We start from the raw sequence: 24,968 nt of genomic DNA, 5'->3' as shown, positions 1-24,968 counted from the left end.
AAATGTCTTAGCAACAGCTGCAATACTATTCTAAGCCCAGCAATTACCAACTCCCATTGGCTGCTACTGGGCTATTTTCAAAAGCAATTAACGCTTCCATTTTCTATAAGGAAACATAGTGCTCATATATCCATATACATTAATAAACTAAGTGAAATTAAATGGTGAAGTTCCAAGCTAACATTTCCCAATAAACAAGACTAGCACTTGACTACTGTTGGGTCTACACAGCAAATTCAAGAGAAAAGGAGACTGAAAGTCTTTGCAACCTGGTGTGCTCCAAATGTTTTAAATCAGGCATGGCCAAACCTGGCCCTCCAGATGTTTTGGGACTAAAGTTCCCACTGGTCCTGTTAGCTAGGGATGATGGGAGTTTAGTCCCAAAACATCTGGAGGGCCAAGTTTGGCCATGCCTGTTTTAAATGATAATTTCCATTAGCCCCAGCCAGCACAGAAGGCTGCTCTGTAAGGTGGTAGAAAATACGCTCTGTGAGTAATAAACTAGCATATCTGGGAGCAGGCTGAGCAAGAACCTCTCGCCCTGCTTCAAGTACAGACCAAGCCCAGCAGAGGAAATCAATTAAGACAACAGAAAATATGATGCTGCCTGGAAACTAGACAGGCCAAAGAAATGCCATACAAATACTTTTTAACATTATGAACCAATCTGTACAGTTTTCTTCTACAGTACCTGGTTCTTCAGATGTTAACACGGCAAAGCCATAATGACATGCTAAATCTATGTAGCCTTTATGAACAACCGAAGTACTTGATCAGATAGAACTGGGTATACATTTAAGGATCAATCAGAGGGCAAAGTGAGATTAAAACTAGCGCAAAGAAGGAGCAGTAACATGGCATCATTAGAAACGTTTTTAAAATGCCTTGCTATGATTCACAACGCAAAAGGAACGCTGGCCAAAAAAAGTAGCAGAAAGAGACAGGACTCCCATAATTGTACCTTTCTTGGTCATGTAGGTCATGCTGTTGGCTATAGCAGCTGTCTTGTGCTTGGAATCCATGAATGTAAATCTAGCATAATCATCCACAAAGAAATTATCTGCAAGAAAAAAATTAACTCATCAACAATCACTTTAAATCAAATTCTGTTAATTTTATTTTAAAAAGTAAATTACCCTCTTTGGTAGCAAATTCCCAATAAAATGTTCCTACAGGGCATGTTCCTAAATAATTCATCGTAGAATTTGGACAAGGACAGAGATGAGCAAAGGCTAAGAATGATAAAGCATGGGCAAGAACAGCTGCAAGGTCAAGGAACAGGGGCCAGGAGTGAGAAAGGGCAGAAAACCACCCAATAAAAGTACGGAGCCCTTGTATTTCTCCAATACAAAATGCCTGAAAACTTTCAAACTCTTAAACAACATTTGCCAGTATACCTGAAGGAGCATCTCCACCCCCATCGTTCTGCCTGGACACTGAGATCCAGCGCCGAAGGCATTCTGGCGGTTCCCTCACTGCAAGAAGCCAAGTTACAGGGAACCAGGCAGAGGGCCTTCTCAGTAGTGGCACCTGCCCTGTGGAACGCCCTCCCACCAGATGTCAAAGAGAAAAACAACTATCTGACATTTAGAAGACATCTGAAGGCAGCCCAGTTCAGGGAGGTTTTTAATGACTGAGGTTTTAGTGTGTTTTTAATCTTTGTTGGAAGCCGCCCAGAGTGGCTGGGGAAACCCAGCCAAATGGGTGGGGTATAAATAAATAGTTTGTTTGTTTGTTTGTTTATTATTTAAATACAATGCTAAACTACAGCTTAGTGTTGTCTGCAGGAGGCTTCAGCTAGTGAATTCCTTCGTCTCAGCTCCTACTCTGCCACATCCATGAGGAGGAGACTGGAAACATTTATTTGCTTCTGTTTTAAGATTAGAATAATTGTATTTTTTATTCGTCTTGACCGACCACAGTCTAAACTAACTGCAGTTTGTCCAAGTTTGAACAAAACTGCACACTTAGCTTAAAATGGAAGTGGGTATTTCTGAACAGCTTGTGGCCATGCCAGAAAGAAGGGGGGGAGTAAAAACTAGTGTCCAAATCAGATCTTATTGTCCACTAACAAGTTATTGTTGTTGTTATTAAAATTCTGTGTGGATTCAACAGCAAGTGTGCCTTACTAGTTGCGGTTAAATCTAGGTACTCTCTGTCAGACATCAAGATCCGTGAGTTGATTCTTGGCACAACATTAGGCTGGTTCATGATATATTCAACCACATCTTGATCATTTGATAATTCACCCTGAAAAAGAAATAAAAAAATCAAATCTAAAACCTCAAACAAACAAAAAGCATGTTTTGGAACTGGTCTGAAAATCAGAATAATATTGAGAAGTGAAATCATTTTTTAAAATTTTAGTTTTATTCCTTGTTCTCTCAGAACCTCCCCTTCAAAGAGGTCATTTAGCATCTCAATATTTTGCAAGATGTTAAATTGCTTCCTATGTGCAACCCTTTGGATTTTTACATTTCTTGGAACAGCAGATCTGTGACATAGTAGTTTCTTCTGTGGCAATGGGGGGCTGCCATCTGGGAAAGGTAAACCTACAGCCTCCTTAGAAGCACAGAACCAGCTGCACAGCTCTTTGAAATCCCTGGCTACAAGCAACATGGCTTACCAAATACACAGCCCTCTGGAAAAAGCTGGTGGTTTCTAGTATTTTATGCATTGTCACAGTTTCTAGTTCATCGGGATCTAGTTGTTCCTTTTGAAAGGGCATTCCGTTGAAAAGCACAATAGGTAAGGGCCCCACACCTGTCTGTTCATAGTAGCCACGTCCTTCCTGAAATGTACAAAAGATACAAATAAGATTTTTTTCTTTCTGCCTCTACTAACTTTATCTATTGCAACATCGTCGTCCATGTTTCCAAAATAACCTATGCAAAAGCAAGTTATGGGGGGTAAATACTGCTGTTCCTGGTCCAGAAAATCCTGTTGGCACCTCTGACCACTCCAGTGAATAGTTTGGCAGAAATTTTATTCTACAAAAAGAGTTATGGGGTTTGAAAACGGATAAGCTGCACACATGAACGCCTTACCTTCCTATTGTGATCATAAGCAGAATCAACTCCTAAGATGCTGTTCACTTCTACATAAGGATACTGCTTCTCAAGAACACTAACCACATGCTCCACTTTGAGTTTTTCTCCTGTATTTACTTTGTTGTATATCTGTCAAGAAAACATTGACACATGCACAGTTAAAAACATTACCTCTTCTCCTTACACTTCAGAGTATCATCAATAAATCAGCTATTCTCTCAATTTCGCTTTGCCTGCCCTTATGTATCAAACTCCCTCCAGGAAGACCTCAGCAGTGCCTCTTCTCTCTTTCTACTAACCCAATTTCAAAACCCACATTATCCATGAAGCATTTAGCTTAGTCTTTTTGTCCCATCATCCCCAGGCCTAAGGTAAACAAAAGTGACAAAAGTAGCAGCCTCATTTTTTGCTCAGGGTGCAGTGTTTTATAGAGCAACATAATTTCGCTACAGCCCAACACTTGGTGTAGGCTAGACCTGCAAAGCTGATGTCTGCAGGAAAATAATTATAAATATCATACAGTACAGACAGACAGATAGATGGCTGTATGCATGCATTACGAACTGCTTTGGTTATCTATTTTACAGGTTCTTACAGTGAAAAGTTTCTCATGAGTTCTCCCAATATCTTTATTTTCCAAGAATATTTAAGTGCCCAGCAGAATGTCATGAGGGGAAGTAAATTACTGATGGTGGCATGAATGAGCCTCTAAAAAAGGCCAAACACCATTACAAACCAACTTTGTTAAGAGCAAGTTGAAGGCTAAAATCAAACTGCAGGGACAACAGGAAAGGGAAGACAGCACACGGCACACAGTGTAGGGCAGGAAGGATGGAGGAATCCACTCTTACCCACTCCCCCCCCCCAAACACATACAAGCCTTGGCCAAGGGACAAGTATGACTGTGACAACAAGCTCTCAATTCCACAGGTACATCAGCAATAAGGTAGAGGGACCAGGGTGGAGACAGGAACAAGGGAAGGGCAGCATTAAAAGCCTTATTGTGGTGGCTAGGATGATTTATATTCTGCCCCCCTATCTTCCAATCCCATGCTGCCATCACTATAGTTACAGGATAAGGAGATGTGAAAATGCACAACAGTGTACCAGATCGTTCCTCACCTAGCCTTTCTATTACATTTACATCAGGAATGCACAAGAGGGAGCACATATCACTTCGATTTTACAGCTTAACTTGGAGAACAGTGCAGTGGGAGAAAAGTGGCTTTGGCAAGCAAAGTTATCCTTCCAGGAAAGAGATGGTCAAGAACTCACAACAGAACCTGCCCTCATATCACTAACAGCAAGTACATTACCACTTTCATAATCATTAACCCAAATATTCTGAAAAGGCAAACTGCTGCAACAAGAAGTGTCTCTTCTTGTTGCAACAGCCTCAAGGCTGACATAAACAAATACAGCTGCATTAATTCTCTCCAAAACACTCACAGATATAACCGTCTGGAAGGCAAAATTATTATCAACTTCTTGCGCAACGTAATTGTAGGCTCGAAGGAGGGCGACCCCAGCATCTTGTAAACCATCAACATCTTCAGAGTCATTAACCACAAAGACCAGTCCAATCCTATTAACAAAACAAAAGAAAACAGACTAAAAATCCAAATCAGATATTCAAAAGCACAGCATCTGCAGCGGAAATGTTTAGGTTTGTGAACACGAGTGACACTGACCACCACTAAATACTACCGATCCTTTATCAGTGGTTGAAGGGATGTAGGAATGAGCTGTCGGATTGTGCCCTTTCCCCTGCAACCCCTTCCTCTCTTGATGCACAAATTAACCAAGGTTAATGCTAACCAGGATTCAATCCTAACCAGACAATGGAACTAACATCAAGCTCTGGTTTCAAATCCTGAGATAGGAGCCAGACCTGGGTAGCATTAACCATGGCTGACATTGGTGCAGACATGGACTGAGCCATGAATCTGGCTGGTGTGGAGAAGTCATCCATGAGGAGGAGGAGGCATTGTGGTACACAGTCATATAATGTTACATCTGCATCATTCCTCCATGTCTGTGGTATTTCACATGTGCGCAAAACTCACATCATAGGCATAAGCATGTGCCCCATATCAGATTTCCCACAGCCACATGGTACAAACCAGGACCTCCAGATACCTCCCATATGTGATCAGACCCAAAAGGCTCCTCTTTCATACAGTTAGGAATAAGAGGTAGTGGAGGAGCATGGTTGCTCAAGAAAAACTCCTGTCATGCCAAATATGTACTTTTCATAGGTTCGGAAAGGTGATCAGCTGTGAACATTAAAGGTAAAGGGACCCCTGACCATTAGGTCCAGTCGTGTCTGACTCTGGGGTTGCGGCACTCATCTCGCTTTACTGGCCGAGGGAGCCGACGTACAGCTTCTGGATCATGTGGCCAGCATGACTAAGCCGCTTCTGGCGAACCAGAGCAGCGCACGGAAACACCGTTTACCTTCCCGCCAGAGAGGTACCTATTTATCTACTTGCACTTTGACGTGCTTTTGAACTGCTAGGTTGGCAGGAGTAGGGACTGAGCAACGGAAGCTCACCCTGTTGTGGTGATTCAAACCGCTGACCTTCTGATCAGCAAGTCCTAGGCTCTGTGGTTTAACCGACAGTGCCACCTGTGAACATTACTCAGCTTCAAAAATAAAATTGTAAGTTCCACACACATAGAAACTGCAGCATTACCTCAATGGTATGTGGTTACTAAGGAACATTTCAGCCACGCTAAGCAACTCCGCCGAGCTCTCATGGGACGGGTCTACGATGAGTACCTGAAAGTCATAGCAAAGTATGGATTCAGATGCCATTACATCCCTTCAGAAGGACTAGAACCATGTTTCACAATTTTAATTTTAAATATGTTTTAGATCTCTCTATGGATTCGTATTTGTATGGGGTTTTTTATACTGGAACAGATAAACTAAGCTAAATATATAGGATTATCTTAATTTTGGTGGAAAAATTATAATAGAAATTAATTAAAACATTGAATACAAATAAAATCTCTGGAAATCTTAGAGTGACGTTCATAGACCAAAATAAGATACCACTTACAAAATTATGGAAGTTTTTCCTTATTTGTCTGATTACGCCAGGGAAAGTAGGGCGCAGCAGCTCCTGGACACTGGAAGGCCATGAATTGTATCTGCTGTCAACTTCAAGATTATTGATCCACTAAAAAGAAAAGAAAGTCAAACAAGATAAATTAAAAATACTTGTTGCTTGGACGATTAGAACTTATTTAAATTTAGGGCCACTGTTTAGCAATTCAATTGCAGTGGAAGTAACTGAAATGTATGGATTCGTATGTTGAACTACAATTAAGGTTCAAGACTTGCCTCAAAGAATTTACACTTCAGTGAAGAATGTGCACAAGTGTACCAGGATATATAACATACTGTGAATGATTTTTTTTACCGATCGGTGGAAATCTCACCCCACATACTCACTGAAATAGCAGGACTTCTGATATCTACAGCATAGTCAGAGTCCGATGGCTGGATGTTCAGCTTTAACACATTGTGCATGGAAAGGCCAACAATTCCCAAACTATGCAGCCCTTCCATAACACGAGCTTCGTTCCTCAGGACATCAAACAAACTAGAAAGAGCACAGATCAGAGAAAACTTTAGAACGCCACCGGCTGATAATACTGTAGCATTTTATATTGCTATACCGTAACCTAAGTTAAGAAGAATTTGAAGAGTTCATACCTAAATATGTCCTGTGTGTCTAGATCTATGTGCAGCCCATTGATGAACAGGGCAGAATCTCCAGACTGTAAACCTAAGGTTCCTTTGAAGTACTGAGGAAAAAGTGCAACAAAGGCATTAATAGACATTTTAAAATACAAGACTTGAATAATACATAACTTAAGATCAAATCTTTTCAAAGATGTGCATTTAAAATGTTAACTGATCCCAGAAATGGAAATTCAGTTGGTCCTGCCTTGATAGCAAATCAGCTATCAGTATTAATCTAATGCAGCACAGACTGTGAATTATCTTATGATAAAAATAGAATGATGAGGTATTAATAGAGCGATCCAAACCCCTGATCCACCACACAGGAAGGAGTCTGGATGAGGAGCTTTCCCTTTACCTGTATTCATGCTCTGCCATTAGCAGGGCTCACCTACCAATGAACTTTCAATTGAACTGGAGCAGCCAAGTACAGGTGACGACCATTTTGCACTGGGGCTCCATTCCTGGCCCTTGCGCACCTCAACGGAGTGCACATAAACCCAACCCACCCCCATTCTGCCCTGTTCCAAATCCAAAAGGACACAAACATTGGTGGATGCATGCAAAATGGTTGCTGCCTGTATTCATTGGCTTCTAAGTACCTCCAAGTACTTATTACCTGCACAGGCCTCTCTGTTGCACCAACCTGGAGCTGGTGCCACTGAACTAAACTATTTTCCTACCCATCACACCTTGCACCCTGCCTGGCACAAGCAGAGAGACTCCAGATGTTATTGTAGTACCCGTTAAGCCCTGCTGCCAACCACCAGGGGTTTGGATTGCATGCTAAATAAGGCCTGCTGACTGCCCATTCTTTGATGATGTGGAGCAATTACAAGCTGTGCTCCCATTTCAATTACTGCTCTTCTTTATAGCATCCAAGGTTCTATGTAGGCATGGGGAAGTAAAATGTATCAACTACTTACTTGTCCTCAAGCAATCTGCCTACACACTTGACCGATAAATAAATTTAACAAAGTGGTTTTATCATACTCTAGAATCACGTTAGCCATTTTAAGGAATATTGAGGTACTTATGATATATGGCTGATATATGATATGGGGGTGGCAGCTTACTAGCTGAAAGTATAATAGAGACTGATGTAAAAGGGATAAAGTTAGTGCACCATAAGCAAAATAAAAAAGGCCACTATCAGTGCCCATCATTTGCATTCAAGCCCAGATGAAATCAAAATGGGCACACAAAGCTGTCAGAGGTCACCTCTGGGGGCTAAATCAAGCAAAGAAAAATAATCTTACCAAAGTTACTTCTCTCACTTCAACCAACCTACCCTCAAGACTGAGATTCATATAAAATAATAAGCATTTTTTGATGCCATGTAAATTGCAAAGTCCATTCCTCATTGTAGATTTAGAGCAATCTAGGTTGCAATCCTATACCCACTTATTTAGTGGGGCTTACTTTTAGGTAAACATGTCTGGGATTGCACTGTTAAAACCTGTTATGCTGAACTGTTAAGTGGTATTTGTATTCTGATATCTGAACAACATTCTGCCCCACTGTTTCTTTTCTAATTGTTGTGACAACCCAGTTCCTCTGAGGTAATTCTTTTCTAGAATGGGACTCTTCAGGGAGCTTGTTAAGACAGCATTCCTGATATTTTGCACATTCACCCTGACATTTCTTACAGTAAATAGATATGCAGATAGATACATTATTCCCTTAAAGAGAAAGTTAAACAGATATTATGCAGCAGATTCAATTACGCTGTGATTTCAGTCTTAAACAGAGATAAAGAAGTCAATTGAGGGGATTGTACTGCTCCTGCTGTGCCAATTGTTAAAGTTTCTATTTGTTTAATTCCCAGAACACATCACAGAAGCCACTAAGTTTCAAGTTTGACACACACTGGGACTTATTCAAAAGCAAGGCAAAACCCAAAAGGCCAGGTTTTCCTTGAGTAACAGCTTGTGACTATTCCCTGGGAAATAACCAGATAAAACCAGTTAGGATCCACTTGGCTCATAGTTTCAGAGCTTGTAGAATATAAACCTTGCACAGAACAGTGTTAGGGTTCACTGGAACAAACTCCCTCAGAAGGTAGTGAACTCTTCTTCACGGGAGGTTTTTAAGTAGAGGTTGGATGGCCTTCTGTCCTAGATGCTTTAGATGAGATTCCTGCATTCAGGGGGTTAGACTAGATGGCCCTCGGTGCCCCTTCCAACTCTACAATTCTATGGTTCTATGATATGATAAAGAACCTTTCCTCCAAATTCTGCCCTAAGCTGTAGCTACTACAGTACAACCAGAAACCAACAAAACATTCTGGACATTCTGGAAGAAGAACAGCACTTCAAAGTATTTAGAGCTCGATAAAATGTACTTTTTAAATACAGAGAGGCAGTGTGGCTTAATGGCTAGTGTCAGCTCAGGAGACCTAGGTTCAAATCCCTATTTTGCCAAGAGGCTCCAATACAATAAAGCTCCATACAATTACCTTTTGGTTCTCTTCAATTTCTGATCTGAGTTCTGAAGAAACAACTGTTTTTGTTATTGCCCTACAGAAACCAAAAGAGTCACAAGTTATCATTAATTGCCTGTCCTACCTCTTCTTTTGTTTTTTTATCTGTTCCACTCCAACATGTCCCACTAGGGCATACAATTGTTACAAGTAAACAGATACTGGAATTCATACAGTATAGAAAACATTGCAACTGCAAGGACAACAATTCATCTATTTCATTTAAGCTCTCTAGTGCAATCAATGGGGGGGGGGGGGGACTCCACATACTAAACCCTACAAAGTTTGACATCTTCAAAATTTGTGCCAAAAATGGTTGCACAAGAATTAAGTGCTTTCAGCTTTTAAATCCAAAAGGACACATACCAGGAGGAAGTTATTATCCCTTAAAAGAGATTGGTAATCTGAGCCAACTATGAACTTAACAGCTCTTATTTAATAGAAAACACTAATATGCACTTAAGATTACAAATGCTGTAGTACTGATGATGCAGAAATACTGACTTTTCAGGTATAGCCTGCCCCCCCTCACTGTAGATATGATCAGTGCAGGTTGTTGTCGGCTGTATAGCTGCCCGGTTATGTCTTTCCTGCCCCAGTTCCTCGCAAACCGATTATGAATGGTTTTCTTATTCCTGGCTGAACGCAGGCATTTTCTCCACCTCCAGCGCCTTTCTGTATATGTGAATCCTTTCTGCTGCCAAATTGTCTCTACTTTATCAGAGAAAAACCTTGCATTTTCATTGAACTTCCAAGGTGGCCATATTTAATATTTTCAAATATGCAAGGGGTATTTCACCACCAATTCATACCAAAGTTTTCAAGGTATTAAGAGCAAAATTATAGCAGATATGTTGAAAAGCAAGTCTTCCCTTTTAAAATGATCTAATTCCACAATTGCTCGTTGCCAAACTATCAGTTAGCTGGTGGAAGCTGGATGGACCACACTGGGGCAACCACTTCCCCACAAGTAAGGGGGCCAAAGTAGTTTGTTTCCGTTTCAACCACCAGGATCCCCAATCTACTCTGAGATCTTTGATCACTTTCAACAAAGTAAACAGTACAATAATCTACATTTGCTTAGCAGCAGTTACCTAGCCTTTGTGGGAAAATTCTGACTTAGATCTTTCATGACCATCAAAGCATCCACCGTAGGAGCAGCCAGAATACGGGCAGCAGTTTGGAAGCTCAGATCTAAAATTGAAAATAGTTCAATCATAAGGCAGTCCTTCAAACCTGGAACCTTGTAAAGCTTAACTCTGCTAGGTGCCAAGATCAGCCTAATCTCTTGAAGCTCTTAAACACCCAATTATTCCTCTCACGCACTTTGATGAAACTGCTCACATGGCTGAAGCGGAGTTCATGTGTAAGGGCATCCCTGGATCAAGCCAGCGCATCCACCAGTGTTCTGTTCTTAGCACAATTCATACAACTGAATATAATGCCGAGAAACATTCACCAGTTGGAAGTGAACCAGAAGGATTTGGGAATTTTACTGCGCAGGTTTACTCAGAAGAAAATGCCACTGCCTCCAATGGGGCTTACTCCCAAGTGGGTTCAGGACTGCAGTCTTTCGTCACCTTGAGTTATCTATAATGCAACTATGAGCCGTAACTATAATGCAGCTGCGAAGAATGCAGCTGGCAAAAAAAAGAGAGGCGGCACCAAAATAAGAACACAAAAGGAGGAACTTGTTTGCTTAATGCCAACTAACAGAGCAATCCAAAGCCCTGGCAGGCAGTGGCAGGGTTGTGTTGTCACCACCTTGGCAGCCTTCTTGCTCCTGCTGGCCACAGCAGAAGAGGCAGGCAAATCACTGTGGCAGCCTGGAGCTGGTGCAATGATTCGGCTCGAAGACATCACAAGGCAGCAGTGGGGTCTGCTTGGGATCCAGCAGTGACAGCCATGGGGCTTCCCTAGAACACCCCATTTAGGGGCTTTCCATGAGCTACCACCAGGTGGAATGAGGAGCTGGGAGTTGATGCTGGCATCACTCTGTGGGTAGAGGGGCACCTTCATCAAAATCCATCCCAGCCAGGCACAATGGGATTTTGGATTGAAGACATAGAAGATGAACTCCAGGTGAATGCTGTTAGGAGCAAAGTTTTCTTCTTCAAAGTATGCAGAAGAGCTGAAGCAGTTTGCAGAAATATTGTACCTATCTGGCACCATGAGGAAACTACTTCAGCTATTCTATGTAATTCAAAAGTTTAAGATGGTTGCTGAAGAAGGAACCTTTGCTTTGAAATATGTTGGTGTGTAAAAAATGCAACTGCATTCAATTCGATGCTTCGCACAAAGGGAAAATGTCTTGGGGTTGTGCTGATGGAAAGTGTCTTCGTGCTTGTATCTTTTCCAGGAACGGTTGCATTTATGGATGCTTCTGCTGACACAGGAGCACTTCGTAACGAAGGCATAATAAATTTATTTTAGTGTGTGTATATAAGGACTTAAGTGCAGCATAAGAGCTCCTAGGAAGTTGAAGTTCACATTTCAGATTTGCAGGAGAGAGGTCTAATATGGATACTTACCTTGTAATTGCCACACTTTTAAGGGCGCCATTTCATTGGTGCTTTCAACAAGATGTTTCCTTAGTTCTTTCAGTTCTTCTTTCAAACTGGGGTGCAACTGCCTGGAATAAAAAATGAATTAAGGAAACCTATATTATTAAAGGTAAGGGTACCCCTGACCATTAGCGGACGACTCTGGGGTTGCGCGCTCATCTCGCTCTATAGCCCGAGGGAGCCGGCGTTTGTCTGCAGACAGCTTCCAGGTCATGACTAAGCCGCTTCTGGCGAACCAGAGCAGCACATGGAAACGCTGTTTACCTTCCAGCACAACTGCCCTTAATAGATGTGGATTTGGGTCCCTTTTCTTAATATATTGTAATATAATATAATATTGTAGGCTTTAGTCGGAAAATGCAGCTAAAAGTAACAGAGGAAGCTGCTGTATACAGTTTAATAGGCTCATCTAACTCAAGACTGCCAACACTGACTGGCAGCAGCTCTCCAGGGTTTCAGGTAGAAGTCCTTCCCATCCTCACCTGCTGATGCAGTGACTAAACCTGGGACCTTTCGCAAGCAAAACATGTGCACTTTTACTGAGCCCCCTCCCTGCAATCTTCTTTATGTATTTCCTTGCAAGTTGGTTTCTGGAATGCCTTAGGTAGAAAGGCCAAGGAAAATGAACATGTTTGTCAAGAGCATGACGTACCTCAGTTTTCCAAATAGAAATCCCTGCACTTCATCAATTGGGTCATTTTCACCTATTACTGTTGCATTCACATCTGCACCTATAGAAACATGAAAAAACTCCTGATTATGATACCATTTAGGAAACGATCAGTCATAAAGAGTCTGACACGCTTTGCAAGCCTTCAGCACACAATATTAGCACTGCAGACAGCCGTAACAGCAAGCACATCTTGTTTCTAAGATAAGTAGACAATTGCTGCTACTTCTTACAACAGGCACCAAAGTGTAATGGGGTCATTCCCTGGTGAGGGGCGAACAGTGACATTCCTTGCCACTCATTCCCTGAGGGTTTTATAATGCTACTTCTGTCAACCAGTGAATACTCTAGTGTTGCTCTCCACTGCTACTGTGAAGAGTCTCAGAGTGAGACTCTCCTCACTCTGGCTCCAGAGGGAGCAAACATCAAACACTTTTTTCTAAAGAAGTGGCTTGTCGCACAAAAAAGGACAGAACGATGACGACACTCCTCATTCTGCCTCTGCATGTTTTTCTGCATGTTTTTACTTAGTAGCCAACACCATGCTAGTAGCATTTGAAGCCAGCAAACTGGTGGAAGGGAGGGATTAACACAAAGCAGGATATACAAAACACAGATAAAAATTACAATGGCTTTTCCTTCATATAGAAAATGTGCTACTTTTCATGCACCACAGCTTATTATCATAAAAAAGGATCTGCGGGAGGAAATTAAACGTGTGTAAGAGGTTAGGCAGCCTTGCAAGGAAAGCAGAAGATGACGAAGGAAGTGTGAGGCAAGACCCTGGAACAAGGTCCTGAGGGGAAATTGGGCACACAGATTGCAAACAGCCAGGGAGAGAGCAAGTCCAGACAAGCTTCCCACTCCAGCTTGAACTGGTAGCCTACACAATCCTGCCACGTCAAGGGAAGCTAATGGGTTGCCTGGGCAAGTTGCCTCATCCTAAAGTACATCAACATATGCATGAACCTTCCAATCCTTAAGAGTATCAATCCAAAGGTTGCCTAGTCTAGCTTCAGCAGCTCCTGTCAAAGTGCAATCAATTCCAGAGTGATTGCTACTCAGTGGGTTTTCATTTATTGTTATTTAGCTTGTTACAAGCCATTTTGAGCAGAATTTCCTTGTGGAAAGGTTGTATATAAATAAATACGAATGATTTCGATTACTGCAGCGTATTGCTAATATACCCTGAAAAAGTGATTCAATTCCAAATAGAATAACAGCGAGAGCATATGAAGAGAATTTTAAAAACAACTTTGGAACACATTCCAGTTCATGGTGGAACCATCACTGCTCTCAAGGTAGGAATTCACCTTTCACCTGGGTATCATCCTTGGCCTTATATTCTGTGCTTTTAATGGCCAGCTCCACACCATAGCCTGACAGGTAGACTCTTTCTTTACTTGGATTCTACAAGAGAGAAAGGAGTAAAAGCAAGGTAACATGGGCACAACAAGACATTTGCTAGGTTTAGCTCTCCCAACTTTGCCAAACCATAATCACAGGCAGTTGGACCATCCTGATTTAAACTTGGAACAAGTGCCCAGCTGTGTTGCAGCTCAGCTATAAACACCCACCCACCCTTCTCTGTGATAAGAAAGTTGCAGCCCAATTCAGAACTCCAACTGGTAGGAGGATGAAAAATGTAGCTTCCATCTAAGAAGCTCTTGTAGTGATTCCTGCTGTCTTGGCAATCCTTCTCATGCTGGTATTTACATATCTGGAACCTCAAATTTCATTGCACATTGCCACAAAAGTTATAAGGGGCAGTAGGACTATAAAAAGAATTGTAACCAGAAATATCCTGAATCTATTACCTCTTCAAATTGAGACCTAACAGTTTCTAGATCTTTAAAACAGTGAGTCTAGATTCAGCTTCACAGTTGTCTTGTACGAATAGATGAATAAATCTTTCAATATAATCAGAAAAGATAACCCCTCTTTCAAAACACAAAAATGTTGCAATATTGAAAGCAATCAAAAACTGGCAATATGGTTTATATAAAAGCACACACGATTTTAGAACTCAATGCAAAATATTCTTGAAGTGGCACCTAAATAACTAATATTGCTCCTGAAAAATACTGGAAATCATGTGGACTTTCCTAAAATTGTTTTAGTACTTACAGCGATGTAATGCCTAAGAATGTAGGTGATTTCTCCAGCATTGACTTTTGATACAAGTAGTCTGTGAAATCTAGACATCTCCTCAGAGCCAATCTCGGCATACAAGATTACCACAGGACTTTCGGGGTCTGAGACTGGATATTTGTGGTCACCTTTGAATATAAAAGGCTTTGGCCTGGAACAAGACGAACACCCCAATATAAATACTGTATTTAAACAAGATTAGATAATGCTTATGACTACACTGAACATATAGAAGAGACATAAATAGGTAACTATGACAGTCCTTATTCTAATGCTTGAATCATTAAATGTGATTCATGAAGAATTAAAATAAGATTTCCATATGGAAATCCCAGCACTTTATTGCTTAGCTTCTCACGACTGTGGAACTGAATGAATTCCTAAAATGGTGTAACTTATAAAGCCATTGCAAATGGAACTGAACAGTATGCATTTTATAATTGTAATGGTTTTATCTATTTGTATCTTTGTTGTAATCTATTGTTCTAACCCACCCCAGAATCTTATGATTGCAACCCACTCTGGGACCTTATGTCCAAAGTAGCAACATGTTAAGATTCTAATCAATCATTTAATCAGAATATTTATAAATCCCCAACTCATAAAAAATAGCAAAGCAGTGTACAATAAAATTATTTAAACATCGTGAAACTATGAAATCATAGAATTATGTAATACAGAACAAATGACCAACACTGAATCAGATTGCCCTATTTTAACAAAATAAGAAGCAGCATAGTTGATGCCTTGGTACAAAATAAAACTACCTTTCTGAAGCTGTTTGTAGAAGCATTTTGAGTTTGTCAGATTCACAAGTCTTCTCTCCATGCACAACAAAAAATGCATTACATCCCTCTGGTGGGGGCTCATCAGCTGCTATCTGTATTAAAATGGATCTATTATAGTAAGATGTCAACCTTTTTCAGAGTGGGGGGGAAATCGCATCATGGTCATAGTAACAGGCTCACAAGATACTCTGCTTCTAATAGATTCATCTGGGCATTGTCATTTTTGATCCATATGAACGAACAGTAGAGCACTGAGTCACATCAAAAAAACTGGCCATGACTTGTGGAATGGGGGCATTTGCACAGCTTTTCTGCTTCCAGCCCAGATGGATACCAGCGAGGAGGGTAGAATAAACTTCTTAGATTCTTTCAAAGACAAATACCACACAAAATAAAGACCACTCCATTTTATAATCAATCAAGAAAGGTCTACTGTCTTGGAGCTAAATGAGAGAAAGAGGGATAATCTTACAGCAACTTTATTTGTTCCCTTCCCTCCCCCCCCCCCATCTCTCTCCCCTCTTTTATTTCTCTCAGTCTTGTGTTGTGTTTATTATTAATGCTGGGTGAGCAGCTATTGAGGAATGGTAGGCGAACAAGATGGTGGGCAGGATACTGAAGCAGTTTCCTTTGCAATTGCAAAATGAGAAGCCGTTCCTTTTAAATTTAAGTTTTTGGGGTTTTTTAAAAGGAACGTAAATATCCATGTGGTAACTTTTGCAGCACTGGTACCATGCCCAATACTTCTCTGGGCAGTGGTCAGGAAAGAGGTGGAAGATTGTCAATGCCTAGACACTACACCTAACCTTGGTGTCTAGGCTGGCAAGCAATCAGGGAAGGGGATATTATCTGTCAACTCAATAAGGTCCATCAACATATTACCACTCCCAATATACACAGTATAGTCAGTCATTGTCAAAAAATTAGTCATTGTAATATGGTCAAGCACAAGGCTTAGGTTGCTAGTTCAGGGAGAGGAGACACCCAGTGTTTCCTGTATGAAAACATGAGAATCAGAAATGTTCCAAAAGCTATATACTAACCTGCTGGAAGGCTTGAACTGTAGCTGAATAAGAGCGCAAAGACAAGGCAAATTTCAACAAGTTCTGTTGCAAAGGTGAAAGATTCTGGGAAGCTGCTTGCAGCATTGCATAGTAAGAGGAATAATCAGTACCTGCCAACCCACAAAGTAAACTATTTAGTTTTTAAGGCAAGTGCAGAGGGGTTTTAAAAATCAGCTATATTTGTCGTGGTTCATACTTCAGTATAAAAAAAAGGTAAAGGTACCCCTGCCCATACGGGCCACTCTTGACAGACTCTAGGGTTGTGCGCCCATCTCACTCTATAGGCCGGGGGCCAGCGCTGTCCGGAGACACTTCCGGGTCACGTGGCCAGCGTGACAAGCTGCATCTGGCGAGCCAGCGCAGCACACGGAACGCCGTTTACCTTCCCGCTAGTAAGCGGTCCCTATTTATCTACTTGCACCCGGGGGTGCTTTCGAACTGCTAGGTTGGCAGGCGCTGGGACCGAGCAACGGGAGCGCAGCCCGCCGCGGGGATTTGAACCGCCGACCTTTCGATCGGCAAGTCCTAGGCGCTGAGGCTTTAACCCACAGTGCCACCCGCGTCCCCTATACCCGCGTCCCCAGTTATACTACAGTATAACTGTATGCAAAAAGTGACACAATTTTAAACAAGGAATCCGCATCCTGTGCAGTCATATCAAGTTGGTAATATATGACTACAAGTTGGTAAACACTGTGATCCTAGGCTACCTCCATATAATACTGCATGCAGAAAATCTATTTCTTTCTCTTTCTGAACTTGATTATTCATAGTCATTAGCCACTACTACAATTGCTAAGCACGTGATTGCTTTTAAGATATACTTGGAATTCATGTCTATTATAGATATAACTGCTGGAATGTGTCTGATCCGTTTAATGAGATATCCTCAATAGTAAGCAGTTCTATCATATTACGACATAATTCTATTACAACAAAATATTACATATCTTTATTAATATTAACGATGTCTTAGTTACTTTAGCTTGTTAACCTTCCAAAGACATATCAATTATAAATTACAGTCATTAGGCTCTAAAGAGGTGGTGAACCATCTCCCCATCCCTGCAGGCACCACATTCCCTCATAGACAGTGACTGGGGCCAAAGCATACATACACAAAGCTCTCTCTCCCCGCCCCCGCCACACCCGCATGGCATTCACACCTCTCTCACGTACATATCCAGCTTGCTTGACTTCCATGCTACACAATGCTCCTTCTTACTGCAGAGCACTGAAATGATAGCCAATCAGAATGGCAAGGCACAGAACTGTCACTGCTTCCACCAGTCTGATTGGCTTCTTACTAGCTATTTAAAAGTGTTTTGTCCACAGTTCAAGTTCTGGAGCACATGTAGAGGGGGAAATGGAATGGGCAATTAGCATGTCGGAAGGAAAGAGTGTATGATCCTATACCTAGTTTTTCATCCCTTAAGAGTAGGCTTGTATAACTTGTGACTCAGCAAGATGAACGTTGTCCACTATGTATTGTGGCATGTCAAAATAAATCTGCTTTTGAAGACCAAACTAGGCAGCAACACAGATAAAGGCTCCGAGAGTGGGGAAATGCAGCTAGCAGGTTTATTTGGCTTGATCAGTCACTACGTTCTACAGATCTGCCTTAAATGGCCAATTTATATCTGCATAAGCTTTGACTGGTTAACATTTCCTATTAAAGTGTGAAGCATAAATGAAAATCTTTACTATTTTTATATTTAGCATTATTCTACAAATGAAAAGAGAAAAACAAGTGACAGTCGTACCTCGACTCCTGAACGCCTTGGGAGTCGAATGTTCCGGCTCCCAAATGATCAAAAACCGGAAGTGAGTGTTCTGGTTTTCGAGCGTTCTTTTGGAACCGAACGTCCGATGGGGCTTCCGTGACTTCTGATTGGCTGCAGGAGCTTCCTGCAGCCAATCAGAAGCCGCGCTTTGAAAGTCGAATGTTTCGGAAGTCGAATGGACTTCCGGAACGGATTCTGTTCAACGTCCGAGGTACAACTGTATTAAGTGTTTGTCATTTATACCAATGAGCTTTACAAAGAATTCAGCACAGCGTACCCTATCTGATTACAAAGCAACCAAGGAATGCAATAATTACCATCATGATTGGATGATCCAAAGTCCTGACAGGTTTCAACAAAGCTCCAAAATTTCTCTTGACCTTCTTCTGCTAAAAATTCACTGAAGAAAGGAGGGGAGAGGAATCATTACATTATGTTAAGTTTTATTTGTTTTGGGGTTTATTTAAAACCCCAATGACACTGCATTTCACAAGTCCGGATTCAAATTCCATTAAGTAATTAATTTACTGGGTATTTTTAAGGCAAGCCACTATCTAAGCCTCCCTCATTTGTAACATAGGGACACAAATTATATGGGAGATTACATATGCTTTTTTTAAAAAACCCATTGAGTTAGCCATCTTGCTTACCTTGCTTCAAGTAATAAAGGTGTGGAAAACCACTTAGTAGTCAAAGAAGTCGTCACTGCTTTTGAATCTGCTTTTACCAGGGAGAAGCTCACCCATATTCCAATAAGTGCAATTAGAGTTCCCATCTTATAAAAGAACCTGGAAACAAATGAAGACATTTAACTTAAGCATTGTATTTCAGTAGAAATAGTAAAGCAAGTGTATGCTTCTGTAAATCAGGTGTGCAATCAGTTATAAGGTATATATCTTGACACAAGCCATCTTGCTGAAGCTAAGCAGCACCTGGTTGGGTAACCACCTGAGAATAAAATGTGTGCCACCTTGGGTTCCATGATGGAAGAAAGGCAGCATATAAGAAAATAAATGAACAAAATCTGGGAAAATAAAGAGGCAATTCTAGGACTGATTCAGAGGTAATGGGCTGATTCACATGTATTGGGGAAACACGTGTTGAAATTCCTACACTGCAGAGGGTTGGACTAGATGACCCTCGGGGTCCCTTCCAACTATACAATTCTATGAGTCTATCATGAGCTAGTGAATAAGCAGGTGTTCCAGTCCCGTTTCTTCTTTTCCCCTCCTGATTCCATTTACTCCTTCTGTATCATGTCTTATTAGATTGTAAGTCTATTTACAGGGACTGTCTTCTCTTTTAATACATGCACAGCACTTAGAAAATGCAGGCACTTTGTAAGTGAATAATAATAATTTTATATTGCAGGAAGCGCAATATTAAAGCACATATAAAAGCCTCATGGCAATTCTATCATCTATGAAGTTGGCCTGAGAGAGTAGAGAAACGGAGGTCTCAGAAAAATGAATCCTTCCCAAAAACGTAGTAAATTTGTCTCACTTGTACTTCATATTGTAAAGGTAAGAAGTGGCACTGCAGAAATTACATAAGAAGCTGCTGAGTCAGACGCTAGTCCATCTAGGTCATTATCATCCAACTTACTATCTCCAAAATCCTCAGCAGGAACGTGTCATTCTCAGCCCTGCTACCTAGTAAGTATTTTTTTAAAAAGCTAGTGCTTCCCCCTTGATCCAATGCATCCTACTGTGCATTCACGGTCTAGTCTTAGCACCACTGTGGGACTCCACGACGCAGGCATGTCCACATATGGCAAATGATGATACTTCTGACCATGCCAATTGCGATCACAAATCCCATTGTGCAGGTAAGATTTTAGAAAGGCGATCCTGTCCCTCTGCTGCAACAACACCGAACCTAAGACCCCTGGGGCTAACCCCCTCGTTTGTTAGATCTTCCTTTTCGTACACAATTTTAGCCAAAAAATACTTGTCTGTATGGATCCAAAGGAGCTCTGCGAATAAACATCCAACTGCCATCCTTCTGTCCTTCGGTTCGAGATATCCGAATCCTTGACAACGCAACAAAGTTGCCGGAATTCGGGCTGCAATCCTAACCCTGGGGGTGAAACCCACGGGATTCAATAGCACCTGAGCATCAGAGCCGTCAGGACTGCAGCCTTAAAATCGCGCGGCTGTGTTGCAAGGCTGGAAACACGAGCTTGCTCTGGTTAACCACCCCGAATTCTCCGCGTCCCAGTCCCTTAGACCCCCCGCTTTCCCTGCTCCTATGGACTCCGCCTCCTCCGATCTCGCCCCAGGAGAGCCCGAAAAAGGAGAAGCGGCGGCGGCGGCGTCTTCAGAGGCGGGTGTCCGGGAAACCAGGCACCCACTCACCGTTCAGTGCTGGGGAACCGCACGAGGCGAGGGTGCCGGTGCCGCGACTTAGCCAGAGGGCGCCTCCCGCTCCTGCCGGGGCTCTCGCGCCGTGCGGATGATTATTGCGCCTGTAAGCTACCGCCACGCTCCTTTCCTGCTTCAGCCGCCGCGGCTCCTTCGGTTTCCTGACAGCTCGCTTCCGGTTCCGGCCCCTCGCCGGCTACCAGGAAGAGCTGCGGCGAAGCGGCTCTTTGCCCTACGGAGGGAACCAGTCTGGGAGCAGCCCTTGACGCTCGCGGCGCCATTTCGGCTATGGGCAAACAAAGTCCCGCTCAAGGCGACGCTCCAGTCGCCCAGTAGGGGCGCTGTTCCCATCACGAAGCGGAACACAAACTGCAAGCAGGCGGGCACGCAACCGACGGTACCGTGAAGCTGCACCCTACCCTTCCCGCTTTATTGTCTGCAGACATAATAGCATCTCCCGCTTCCACCTCGCCGCTGAATTATTATTAGTAGTATTTCCCCACCCTACACACAAATACGCACACGCACAAAGAGCTAAAGGCTATTTTGCCGAGCAGTCCGCTGCAAGAGACTTGTGGCTTTTTCGTTTCAGGGTAACTCGACTACCGTTAGATAGTACTGTACAGGCTCCAGCCCTAGCAAGATCCTCTTTAGGACCAGGCAGGAAGTCTTCCTCCCGAGCCCTTGCCAGGCTCCAGTGCCGCTCTGCACTTTCATAGTTCTGCATCGTGGAGGAGGCACCTGCTCTCCAAAGGTAGTTGAGACAACAAGCGCCCGACGTCCTCGTGCCTGGGCTCCAGCCATTATAGGAGTCTTGAGTCCAACAGCATCTGAAGAGCCTCACGTTTCCTTCGCATCCCTGTTCTACGCTCCTAGTAGGAGCAACATTTGTTTCCTGAGCCCAGTTTAAAAACCTGAAAGACTTGAGAGTCCTTTAATAGCAATGAGATATATCACTTCAGTTGGGACCTTCTGCCCAACTGCACCCTTTTCCAGGATACTTGATTCCATCTCCTATCCTTCCCCAGCTGTGGAAAAGTAATCTGGTCTAAACCAATCCAAGCCTCACCTATCAAAGCCAGTCCCAGTGGCAGAGCCCTCAGCAAGATTTATTCAGTGGGACTACCAACTTCTGTGAACTAATTTTTTGACAGGACACCATCTGTAGTAGTGTCTCCTCTTCGTCCCCTTGCTGCCCCAACTTCCTGCTATATCCAACCCTTGCTTATACAGGGTGAATCCTTTAAAAGAGGCCCCATGGATACAGAGTACACATGTTCCATGGGGCCTCTTTTAAAAGACTCACCCTGTATCATAGGTTTATGATATTGTGAGCCCTCTTGAATGGGATATGCCCCCAAAAGGCAGCCAATTACCCACCCAAGTGGGGAAGTAAGTGAGTGGCAATGACAGCAAGGAACACTGGAAGTTGGAATCGGTGGTTATTTATTTATAATTTTTCCCAGGACTTTTTTCAGGGGAAACTTACTGGAACTCAGTTCCAGCACCTCTCAGGCGGGCACCATTGCCATTGTAAGAGAATGAGGGAGGTATTCATGGTGAGTTCCAGCACCTATTTTTCTAGAAAAATGACACTGTGTTTTCTTTAACACTTTCATTCCCTTATTCAGGTACAAAGACTCCCACAGTGCCTTACAGATCAATAAAAAAAAAAACCTCCACAAGACAATTCCTGCCTTACTGTTTAAAATGCATGTTGCCAAAGAAGAAAAAACAAATAAATTCAAGCACCATTTCGTAAGTTACAAAAGTCATAAGGCTGTTCAAACTGAAACCAAAAGGAGCTAGTCTCTCAGAAGATCCAATGGAGCTGACCTGCTTCCCATTGCTCATTTTGCTGCAACCTGATAGAATGCCTATTGATAGGTGACCAAAAATGAAAAACCTTGTAGATCATATAATATGATATGCAGTGTGGACTGTTGGTCATTTAGCCATCAAATCTGGATAGCCAATTATTATTATTATTATTTTATTATTTATTTTCTTTATATACTGTGCTATACCCGGATGTCTCAGGTGGTTCACATATCAATATCTAATAGTACCCATTGTCATTCTAATATTGCTTGCCAATATTCATTCACCAGCATTGCCCACATCACCACCTCCCCTTCTCTGAACTTGAACATCCATATATATTCAACAGCTTTCCACCATCTGAGACTCCCCACCAGCTCCATATCTAAAATCTTCTCACGTGCAACACCACCTATCCCTCCCAATCCTGCCAGCCAGTGTTGCTTCACACAAGTCTCCTTTTTTCATAAAGGAATGGCCACCTCCACCACCCCATTTCACATTCTTCCCCATCAGCAGAAGTGTTGGCAGATCATGTACTCTCCTCCCTCCTTAAAACTGCTGGTGGTGGTTTAAAATAAGGATGTGGATGCTAAGGCATGCAGTCCATCTTGGCTGTGAATCCTGAATGGTCCTTTGCCTACTCCTGCACAGATTCTTGGGCTGGAGTGTTTGGAGTTTGTTTTTGTTGCAGGGGGTTGTTGCTGTTGCTTTTTTGTATCTTTATTTTAGATATTGTGATTTATGTGGAAATTCTTCAGTTTGTGCATTTTCTAATGATTTGTTGATTATGACTACTTTTGTTATGTTGTAGTTATGTATTTTTCACGTTGTGAGCCACCTTGAGCATGGCTCAAACTGCAGAAAGGCAGCATACAAAGAAAATTATGTAAAGGTAAAAAGGTAAATGACCCCTGGACAGTTAAGTCTAGTGGAAGGCAACTATGGGGTGCGGTGCTCATCTCACTTCAGGCCGAGGGAGCCGGAAGTTTGTCCACAGACAGCTTTCCGGGTCATGACGCCAGCATGACAAAACCGCTTCTGGCGCAACAGAACTTTCCTGCCCTAAGGAACCATTTACTGGGCTGAAGTTGGTTCAGTATTTATTACGTTCCTCCAAGGAGCGCAAAGTGGTGTACATCTCCCCGATTTATTCCTACAGCAACTTTGTGAGGTAGAATATGGAAATTAGTTTATGGGGCTTCACCATTGAGCAGGGATCTGAACCTGCCCGCCCCCGCCCCCCGGCTTTCTCTGACACTGCACTGGCATTGCAATATACTCCAGTGAGTATAAGAGTGTCACAGGCTGCACTAGGGACCCTGAAGGCCCTTCCCTTGTATATGACAACCCAGTGTTGACTGCAATAGTCCAACAGTCCACGCCTGTCCATTATATGACATGTATTACAATATTATTATTAGCCCCGTTCATAACCAGCGAATGAGATGCTGCTTTGTTGTTGTTTAGTCGTTTAGTCGTGTCCGACTCTTCGTGACCCCATGGACCAGAGCACGCCAGGCACCTCTGTCCTCCACTACCTCCCGCAGTTTGGTCAAACTCATGCTGGTAACCTGGAAAAACTATCCAACCATCTCGCCCTCTGTCGCCCCCTTCTCCTTGTGCCCTCCATCTTTCCCAGCATCAGTGTCTTCTCCAGGGAGTCTTCTCTTCTCATGAGGTGGCCAAAGTACTGGAGCCTCAGCTTCACGATCTGTCCTTCCAGTGAGCACTCAGGGCTGATTTCCTTAAGAATGGATGCATTTGATCTTCTTGCCGTCCATGGGACTCTCAAGAGTCTTCTCCAGCACCATAATTCAAAAGCATCAATTCTTCGGCGATCAGCCTTCTTTATGGTCCAGCTCTCACTTCCATACATCACTACTGGGAAAACCATGGCTTTAACTATACGGACCTTTGTTGGCAAGGTGACATCTCTACTTCTCAAGATGCTGTCTAGGCCTGTCATTGCCCTTCTCCCAAGAAGCAGGCGTCTTTTAATTTCGTGGCTGCTGTCACCATCTGCAGTGATCGAGATGCTGCTAAAATGCAGAGAACTTGTGTGTTTTAGAATAACAATAGATCACAGCAACGGGGCAATAATAAACCTTTTATTAAGGGTCAGGCAGGTAAATGTAAGGCAGAGCGGGAGCAATGCGGCTTCAGGGCAGCTCCGCTTTTTGTTTTCTTAGCTTGGGTTCGGAAGTGGGAGCGGGGAAAGGAACTGACAGCTCCCAGGTCGGTTTCCCGCCATCTCACCAAGCAGCGGACCGTCCCGTTCTCCATCTAGAAGCCATTTACTAAAGCGCTCCGAAGAAAGCCGACCAATCCTAATCTTGGTAGGCGGAGGCAGCTAAACGACCGTCCCGCCTCCTTTCAGGCGGCCAATCGGGGCCCTCTCGCTTCCCCCAACCTCTCGCGGCGTTATCTATGAGCGACGCTGAGTTCTCGAACTACAGCCCCCAGGAGCCTCTGCG

The 24,968-nt window shown here is 42.7% G+C and overlaps 1 protein-coding gene across 4 annotated transcripts in view; it reads right to left on the bottom strand.

Annotated features, from left to right (window-relative positions):
• The window catches only part of UGGT1 (UDP-glucose glycoprotein glucosyltransferase 1), a 46,540-nt gene extending 25,689 nt beyond the window's left edge, over positions 1–20,851 (bottom strand). For 2 of the 4 annotated variants that reach the window (XM_028730660.2, XM_077930100.1), the window contains exons 1-20: positions 20,258–20,385; positions 18,958–19,095; positions 18,625–18,707; positions 16,503–16,633; positions 15,439–15,551; positions 14,648–14,822; positions 13,834–13,930; positions 12,503–12,581; positions 11,818–11,918; positions 10,381–10,480; positions 9,263–9,323; positions 6,775–6,866; positions 6,511–6,661; positions 6,116–6,235; positions 5,747–5,832; positions 4,500–4,635; positions 3,048–3,179; positions 2,627–2,791; positions 2,130–2,250; positions 962–1,060 (exon numbers count right to left, since the gene is read on the bottom strand). In XM_028730660.2, the coding sequence (XP_028586493.2) occupies positions 962–1,060; positions 2,130–2,250; positions 2,627–2,791; positions 3,048–3,179; positions 4,500–4,635; positions 5,747–5,832; positions 6,116–6,235; positions 6,511–6,661; positions 6,775–6,866; positions 9,263–9,323; positions 10,381–10,480; positions 11,818–11,918; positions 12,503–12,581; positions 13,834–13,930; positions 14,648–14,822; positions 15,439–15,551; positions 16,503–16,633; positions 18,625–18,707; positions 18,958–19,095; positions 20,258–20,307 (2,230 nt within the window). In that variant the 5' untranslated portion in view covers positions 20,308–20,385. Of the gene's footprint in view, positions 1–961; positions 1,061–2,129; positions 2,251–2,626; positions 2,792–3,047; positions 3,180–4,499; positions 4,636–5,746; positions 5,833–6,115; positions 6,236–6,510; positions 6,662–6,774; positions 6,867–9,262; positions 9,324–10,380; positions 10,481–11,817; positions 11,919–12,502; positions 12,582–13,833; positions 13,931–14,647; positions 14,823–15,438; positions 15,552–16,502; positions 16,634–18,624; positions 18,708–18,957; positions 19,096–19,912; positions 19,935–20,257; positions 20,386–20,664 lie in introns of those variants that run through there. The other 2 variants (XM_028730656.2, XM_028730657.2) reach the window with 2 other exon arrangements.
• Positions 20,852–24,968: the final 4,117 nt, after the last annotated feature.

This window comes from Podarcis muralis, chromosome 6 (genome assembly GCF_964188315.1).
Source record: "Podarcis muralis chromosome 6, rPodMur119.hap1.1, whole genome shotgun sequence".
Lineage (NCBI taxonomy): Eukaryota > Metazoa > Chordata > Lepidosauria > Squamata > Lacertidae > Podarcis > Podarcis muralis.
Note: the sequence above shows the minus strand (reverse complement) of the source record. Positions and strands in the feature narration are given on the sequence as shown.